We start from the raw sequence: 8,638 nt of genomic DNA, 5'->3' as shown, positions 1-8,638 counted from the left end.
GTGGTGATGGGGTTCCTCTGGTGTGTGGAACAGTGGAACTGTGTTCTCTGGAGTGTTGGAGTTCCTCTGGTGTTTGGAACAGTGGAACTGTGTTCTCTGAAGTGATGGAGTTCCTCTGGTGTGTGGAACAGTGGAACTGTGTTCTCTGGAGTGATGGGGTTCCTCTGGTGTGTGGAACTGTGTTCTCTGGAGTGATGGGGTTCCTCTGGTGTGTGGAACAGTGGAACTGTGTTCTCTGGAGTGATGGGGTTCCTCTGGTGTGTGGAACAGTGGAACTGTGTTCTCTGGAGTGATGGGGTTCCTCTGGTGTGTGGAACTGTGTTCTCTGGAGTGATGGGGTTCCTCTGGTGTGTGGAACTGTGTTCTCTGGAGTGATGGGGTTCCTCTGGTGTGTGGAACTGTGTTCTCTGGAGTGATGGGGTTCCTCTGGTGTGTGGAACTGTGTTCTCTGGAGTGATGGGGTTCCTCTGGTGTGTGGAACTTTGTTAATATTAACTGTATCCAGAGCTGACGCCTGTTTAAGCTCTGGTTTATAGAGACGTTGTTCTGATGAAATGAAGAATGCAAATAAACACAAAAATGGAACAGCAAACATTTATTCTTCAGCAAACAGGTCTCAATCAGCACTGCCCCACCTCTCTCTCTCTCTCTCTCTCTCTCTCTCTCTCTCTCTCTCTCTCTCTCTCTCTCTCTCTCTCTCTCTCTCTCTCTCTCTCTCTCTCTCTCTCTCAGGTGTTCCTCAGGTAACTCCCAGTGGAGCTGAATCTCACTGAAATCAAATAAAAACACAACACAGTTAAAACAATTTGTATCTTAATCCAGCGTCATGAGCGTGTGTGTGAGTGTGTGTGTGAGTGTGTGTGAGAGAGTGTGTGAGTAGGTGTGTGAGAGTGTGTGAGTACGTGTGTGTGTGTGTGTGTGAGTGAGTGTGTGTGTGTGAGAGTGTGTGAGTACGTGTGTGTGAGTGTGTGTGTTTGAGAGTGTGTGAGTACGTGTGTGAGTGTGTGTGTGTGTGTGAGCGTGTGTGTGTGTACGTGTGTGTGTGTGAGTGTGTGTGTTTGAGAGTGTGTGAGTACGTGTGTGAGAGTGTGTGAGTATGTGTGAGAGTGTGTGAGTACGTGTGTGTGAGTGTGTGTGTTTGACAGTGTGTGAGTACGTGTGTGAGTGTGTGTGTGTGAGCGTGTGTGTGTGTACGTGTGTGTGTGTGTGTGTGTGTGTGTGTGTGTTTGAGAGTGTGTGAGTACGTGTGTGAGTGTGTGTGAGTGTGTGTGTGTGTGAGAGTGTGTGTGAGTGTGTGTGTGAGTGTGTGTGTTTGAGAGTGTGTGAGTACGTGTGAGACTGTGTGTGTGTACAAACCGTGTGAGTTAGTCGGCTCAGTGTCAGAATCTTCAGAGTTTTCATAAATATGTGTTTTTGTCTGAAAATCACAAGAAAGGGAACAGTTCATATCACACACACACACACACTCACATCAGTAAATATGGTTCTGTTTGGAACCCGATGTGGTTCTTCTGTGACTCAAAGACTCTAACTCTCTTAAAAATAAAGGAGCTACAAAGTGCAGTGGGTGCTGTGTGTTGCGTGGTTTTTTCCTCGGAGCTGAACCCCACAAACACATTAAACGTGTTCAAATAGGTTTTAGATCTCTACCTCTGTCTCTGTGTAATGTCTCTGTGTAATTCACTGACATTTACTTTTCTGAACTGAGGAACTGATCCTCCTCCAGTAACAACTACACAACACCGCAGACTCACAGCAGGGGGCGCTGTACACCGGAGTAAATCTCCCCTGCGTCGACTTCAAAGCTCAGGTTTTACACCCAGCTCCAGAAAGTGTCAGAGTGAATGTTAAAGTCATTTCACTATGTATTTAATCACATTGAAGTAGTTTGTCATTTGTAGAAAGTTATTTAAGAGCTTGTGCTGTGTGTGTGTGTGTGTGTGTGTGTGTAATAAACTCACATCTCCTTGTTTCTCCTGCTGCACTTTTCTCCTCAGTTCAGTGTTCTCTCTCTGCAGGACATTGTTCTGTATAAAATAATAATAAATAATACACTATTTGAATTACATTAAGATTTTGTGAAATCTAATATTTATTTTGGGATTTTGATGAATGTTCTGAGTAGTTGATTATTTTATTAAAGAGTTTGTGAAGAATAATTAACGTATTATTTCTGCTCATTCATAAACCTGAAAAGAAAATGGTGTATGGGTTTGAAAATATAAAGAATGTAATATTCATAAAGACCTTGTGTCTGAGAGCCTCTACGACCAGGTCTCTGCTCCCCCTCAGACTCTCGCGCTGACCACTCGCTCGAAACGCGTCTCCAATCACAGACACCAGCAGGTGAGACTGAAACAGGACAGAGGAATGACTGTTCCTGACCTTTACATACACCCTGCTCACCCTATACGGTCCATACAGTCCAGTCTATACGGTCCAGTCCATACGCTCCATACAGTCCAGTCTATACGGTCCAGTCCATACGGTCCATACAGTCCAGTCTATATGGTCAAGTCCTTACGGTCCATACTGTCCATACAGTCCTGTCTATACAGTCCATACGGTCTTCTCCATACTGTCCATACAGTCCTGTCTATACAGTCCAGTCTATACGGTCCAGTCCATACGGTCCATACAGTCCAGTCTATACGGTCCAGTCCATACGCTCCATACAGTCCAGTCTATACAGTCCAGTCCATACGGTCCATACAGTCCAGTCTATATGGTCAAGTCCTTACGGTCCATACTGTCCATACAGTCCTGTCTATACAGTCCATACGGTCTTCTCCATACTGTCCATACAGTCCTGTCTATACAGTCCATACGGTCTTCTCCATACAGTCTATACAGTCCTGTCTATACAGTCCAGTCTATACGGTCCAGTCCATACAGTCTATACAGCCCATACATTCCAGTCCATAGGGTCCATACTGTCCATACATTCCAGTCCATACTGTCCATACAGGACTGCCCATACAGTCTATACAGTCCATACATTCCAGTCTATACGGTCCAGTCCATATTGTCCATACAGCCCATACAGTCCATACTGTCCATACAGTCCATAAGGTCCATATGCTCCATACAGTCCAGTCTATACGGTCCAGTCCATATTGTCCATACTGTCCATACAGTCCATAAGGTCCACATGCTCCATACAGTCCAGTCTATACGGTCCAGTCCATATGCGCAATACTGTCCATACAGTCCATACATTCCAGTCTATACGGTCAAGTCCTTACGGTCCATACAGTCCATACTGTCCATACAGTCTATACAGTCCATACTGTCCATACATTCCAGTCTATACTGTCCATACAGTCCTGTCCATACGGTCCATACACTCCATACTGTACATACAGTCCGGTCCATACAGTCTATACAGTCCATACTGTCCATACAGTCCAGTCCATACAGTCTATACAGTCCATACTGTCCATACATTCCAGTCTATACTGTCCATACGGTCCATACACTCCATACTGTACATACAGTCCGGTCCATACAGTCTATACAGTCCATACTGTCCATACAGTCCAGTCCATACAGTCTATACAGTCCATACTGTCCATACAGTCTATACAGTTCATACATTCCAGTCCATACAGTCCATACTGTCCATACGGTCCTGCCCATACTGTCCATATGGTCCTGTCTATACAGTCCATACATTCCAGTCCATACTGTCCATACAATCCATACGGTCCAGTCCATACAGTCCATACAGTCCATACAGTCCTGTATTCCAGTCCATACGGTGCATAAAATCCATACGGTCCTGTCCATGTGGTCCATTATCTGGACACAAGTGTCTCAGGTCTCCTTTCTGTCTCGAACAGTTTAAATATCCTGAGACATCAGTAAGACACTTTTGAGAACTCACAAACTTCTTGCTGTGGAAGAGGTAGCAGTGGAAGGTGTCGACTGCCGGGTGTTTGGCGATGAACCCGAATGTTTTGGGATGATTCTGAACTACAGCACAGAACGAGACGGAGGACAGGGGACAGGTGTACAACATAAACTGAGAGAGAGAGAGAGAGAGAGAGAGAGAGAGAGAGAGAGAGAGAGAGAAATTAAATGATTATTTAATAGTTGTCTCCTTCATCTTATCAAACAGACATCATCCTCACACTAAACCCCTGTGTTTAAACATGGCCTCCTGCATGTGGGGGACCCACTGTGTGGAGCATAAACTGGTTTCTTCAGGGACATCACAGCAGTCGATTCTTCACCTTGTGCGAGTTATATTTTATAGAAAAGAACGTAAACAGAAACAATCGCTTTGATTAACACTGTTTACTACTTTGGGAGCAGGTGGAAATGACTGACTGCACCTTTAAAGCAATGGTTTATCCATTTTAAAGTTGTTAACAGTGAAAAAAGGGTTAAAGCAGCGTGATTGTACTGATGTTACTGATTAAAGGATTAAAGGTTACAGTATGTACTTCGTATAACAGTAGAATAAAGCTTTGTTCTTGTTGTCTGATATAACTCTGATCTGATAAAAGAGCTTTAAATCCGATCTCATCCCCCTTTCTCTCAGAGATATTACCTTAGTCTTATGCTCCAGGACGTCGATGGCGCTCCGGGAGAGAAACAGATGGACTTTAGTCTTCTTCTTCTTCACCTTCTCACTCGTGGCTCGGCTGGGGCCCTGACGGAGGAGTGAAGATTATCATCAAGAACAAACAAATTTAATCTGATTTAACCGTCTTTTTCCACAATAAACATCTATCTACACACACTGCTTTAAAACAAATCTATTAAGATACTATGTGGTGAGCAAAAGATAATATCAAGTGAGCCTTAGATATTATTAGGTGAGAACAGGGTAATATGTCAGGACCACAAGATAGTGTCACGCGAGCACCGTATTTTAAGGTGTGTACAACACACTATAAAGTGAACACCTGATACTTTTAAAGCAGCACTAGATACAATGGTGTGCACACCACATATTATCCAGTTAGCACTAGATACTTTTAAATGTGTAACATAACTTTAAAGTGAGGACCTGATCCTTTGTAGTAAGCACCAGATACATTTAAAGCAACAGTAGTTACATTTTTTGTTGATGCTCCACTGAGCTGTAACAGGGAGAATACAGCCTCTATTGATGCTACTCTAGGCTCAGCATTGCAGAAACTGCACTATGTAACTTTTGGAGGAGGGTAGGAAACCACTCTCTAATTCTTGTGCCCACTTAATTTTTAGGACAGTGTTTTCAATGTGAATTACACTCTTCAACTGTAGGGGGAGCCCTGGAGCAAAAATATCAAATCTTACCTAGTGTTGCTTTAAGTTTACGATACTGTTGATTAGACACCGGATGATATTATTATTATTATTATAATTATTATTATTATTATTATTATTATTATTCATTCATTCATTCATTTTCTTAAGAACCTGTAACGCTGCTGCTGCCTCAGTGAGGATCTGCATCCCCTCCCCCCGGGCCACCTCCACACGATCCAGAAACTGTGGAGTACAGTCACAAACATCAGGAAACCACAAACAAACAAACAAACAAACATCAAACAAACAAACAAACCTCCTCCTACACAATAAAATACACTTTCTATCAGATGTTTTCAGACACCTCACTTTCTTTTGAAAACTGAATTTGCTCAGTTTAACGTGAGACAAAGTTATGACCTCCTTGGGTCAGGTGTCTGTGGTTGCTAGGGTGTTGTTAAGATGTTCCTAGGGTGTTTCTAAGTAGTTTTAGAGTATCCCAGATGGATTTTATGGTTTTGTTAAAATGGTTGCTATGTTATGCAGAGTGGTTGCTATGGTATATTTGATATTCGTAGTAGTTGCATGGGTGCTGCTAGGTGGTTGTTAGGGTGTTACTAAGTCATTGCTGTATTGTTGCACGTGGGTGATTAGTGGTTGCTTAGTTTCTGTTGGCATTTGACCTATGAACCCCAGGTGGTTGCTAGGGTGTTGTTGGTCTTTGTTTTAATGTTGTACATATGTGCCAGTGGATGCCATGTAATATGGTGAGGTTGCTACCATGTTGCTATTACAGCCCAACTGGTTTATGAGGTATTGCTGAGTGGTTACCAGGGTATGCCAAGTGGTTCTTATGCATGTTGCTAGGGGTGCTTACTAAGCGTGGTTGCTATGCATAGTGGCTAAGGGTGGTTGCAATAGGTGTTTACCATATATGATTGTTACGAGTGGTTGCTATGCATTGTTACTATGCATGGATGCAATGGGTGGGTGCTCGGCATGGTTGCTAATGGTGGTTGCTATGCATGTTTGCAATGGGAGGTTGATATGCATGGTTGCTATGGGTGATTGCATTCTAGGATGTTTTTAAGCAGTTATGTTGATGTTCTAAGTGGTTACTAAGGTGTTGCTGGTTGACGGCTAATATTATTTCTAAAATAATTCAGTGCTTACTGAAACACCTGTAAACACCTGTAAGGTGTTCAGTGATGTCACAGTGAGGGTTGGGGGGGAGTGGGCGTGGCCTGTGGCATTGCTGTCACTCACCTTCACAGAGAAGGAGATTTCAGTGTCGTCCTCAATGTCACTCATCTTTAGCTCCTTTAAAAACAACACACAAACTAACACATTACAACACACACTAACACACCACCACCACGTCAGTGTCACTGCAGCTGAGATTGATCCACCACCACATCACACCTGCTCTGTGGGGGTCCTGAGCAGGAAATAAATGACAGTCTGTGAGTGTAGAACTACAGAGTGCTCCAGTGTGGAGCTGAGAGAACGGACAGTGAGTGTAGAAACATATATATATTTATATGACGTATTATATATGAAATATAAATATAAAGCCTTACTGTCTCGGTGTCCACGGATAACAGTGTTTCTCCCTCTTCCTGGTCTCACAGGTTTAAAGTTTGAAGTTAATGATTAAACTCTGTTCTTTTCCTTATTGCTGTCCTCTCTGATAACGATCGTTCATATACCATCCTCACACACGTGTAGCTCTTTCATAAACAGTAAGAACAGAAGTGTATTAACAGTAATTGATCACTAGGGGTCAGTGTTACACACACAATCACAGTAGTGTTTATTTCAAAGCAGTGTATAACATTAAAACCATGAACGTATAAGATTATAAAGATAAACAGAGTTACGTAGGCTGAGCAAAGTTACATAGTGCAGTTTCTGCAGTGCTGAATCGGAAAGTGGCAAGGACAGAGGCTCCCTATTACAGCACAGTGGAGCATCACAGTGATTTTGAAGCTGTAGTTCTAATGAAAAATAAATACTACCTAATGTTGCTTTAAAGCCACTGTGCAGTCGTTTTTGTGTTATTCTTTATGTCAGTGTTTCAGTTTCAGTTTACGTTTCTACACTGAAGCAGTTTCACAGAGTTCACCAGCCCCAGCCGCCCTCTCTGCTGCTGCTCCTAACTGAGGGGGCGGGGCACATCATAGAAAGATTGACAGTGACATCGCTATGGTAACGTAAACAACACAGTAGTAGAGTGATATTGTTAAGGAAAAACCTCTGGGGAGGAACCCTAGCTGAGTTCCAAAGCCTGGGCTGAGGCCGAGCTCGGCTGCATTTCTCAGCCGCTGCGTCACAGAAGGCTGTTCCATCGTGTACAGCTCAGAAACGCGGCCTACGTTTGGAGCCATGTGAAAGACGCAACAGACGTATCCTTCCTGGCTCTCAGTTACCCACAATTCTCTGCACAGGTACGGCACATTGGAGACAAGACATGGAGAAAAACAGACCTCCAGATTTCATTCTTCACCTTGTAAAGTGTAAAACAACTAATTAAATAAACTATTTGTCTCTATTCCGTATTTAATTCAAAAGCTTATTGTTGTATTACAGTGCCACAGAGAGCATGCAGTAGTATGTTATTTTTAATCCCAGTTGAAATGGTTTAAAGATGTTTACAGTTTGAAGCTTAAGTTTTAATATATATTTTTATATAATAGTATGGTCTTGGAGGGGAATATTAATAACCAAATACAACTTATTTTAACTTAGTCATGTTTGTGCTACAAAGCAGAGCAGACATTTCTGGTGACGTCACCACGCACCCTGAGTTTCTAATGGAGTGTCTGTACTGTAGAGGAGTGTCTGTACTGTAGAGGAGTGTCTGTACTGTAATGGATTGTCTGTACTGTAGAGGAGTATCTGTACTGTAGTGGAGTGTCTGTTCTGTAATGGAGTGTCTGTACTGCAGTTGAGTTTCTGTACTGTAATGGATTGTCTCTACTGTAGAGGAGTGTCTGTACTGTAATGGATTGTCTGTACTGTAGAGGAGTGACTGTACTGTAATGGAGTGTCTGTTCTGTAGTGGAGTGTCTGTACTGTAATGGGGTGTCTGTACTGTAGTGGAGTGACTGTACTGTAGTGGAGTGACTGTACTGTAATTGATTGTCTGTACTGTAGAGGAGTTTCTGTACTGTAATGGATTGTCTGTACTGTAGAGGAGTGTCTGTACTGTAATGGAGTGTCTGTACTGTAGAGGAGTATCTGTACTGTAGTGAAGTGTCTGTTCTGTAATGGAGTGTCTGTACTGTAGAGGAGTGTCTGTACTGTAATGGATTGTCTGTACTGTAGAGGAGTATCTGTACTGTAGTGAAGTGTCTGTACTGTAATGGAGTGTCTGTACTGTAGAGGAGTGTCTGTA

At 42.9% G+C, this 8,638-nt stretch overlaps 1 protein-coding gene across 1 annotated transcript; it reads right to left on the bottom strand.

Moving 5' to 3' along the window:
• Window positions 1-728: 728 nt before the first annotated feature.
• On the bottom strand, window positions 729-6,942 carry LOC136697353 (PTB domain-containing engulfment adapter protein 1-like). Its single transcript, XM_066672388.1, has 9 exons — window positions 6,822-6,942; window positions 6,508-6,561; window positions 5,413-5,484; window positions 4,556-4,657; window positions 3,887-4,024; window positions 2,248-2,352; window positions 1,962-2,027; window positions 1,357-1,417; window positions 729-769 (listed from the first exon to the last, which is right to left on the bottom strand). Exons 2-9 carry the CDS (start codon window positions 6,550-6,552, stop codon window positions 729-731), a joined length of 630 nt encoding a protein of 209 aa, XP_066528485.1. The 5' UTR covers window positions 6,553-6,561; window positions 6,822-6,942.
• Between the last annotated feature and the right edge of the window lie 1,696 nt (window positions 6,943-8,638).

Source organism: Hoplias malabaricus, chromosome 5, assembly GCF_029633855.1.
Source record: "Hoplias malabaricus isolate fHopMal1 chromosome 5, fHopMal1.hap1, whole genome shotgun sequence".
Lineage (NCBI taxonomy): Eukaryota > Metazoa > Chordata > Actinopteri > Characiformes > Erythrinidae > Hoplias > Hoplias malabaricus.
The sequence above is the reverse complement of the archived record's forward strand: the minus strand, read 5'-3'. Positions and strand labels throughout refer to the sequence as shown.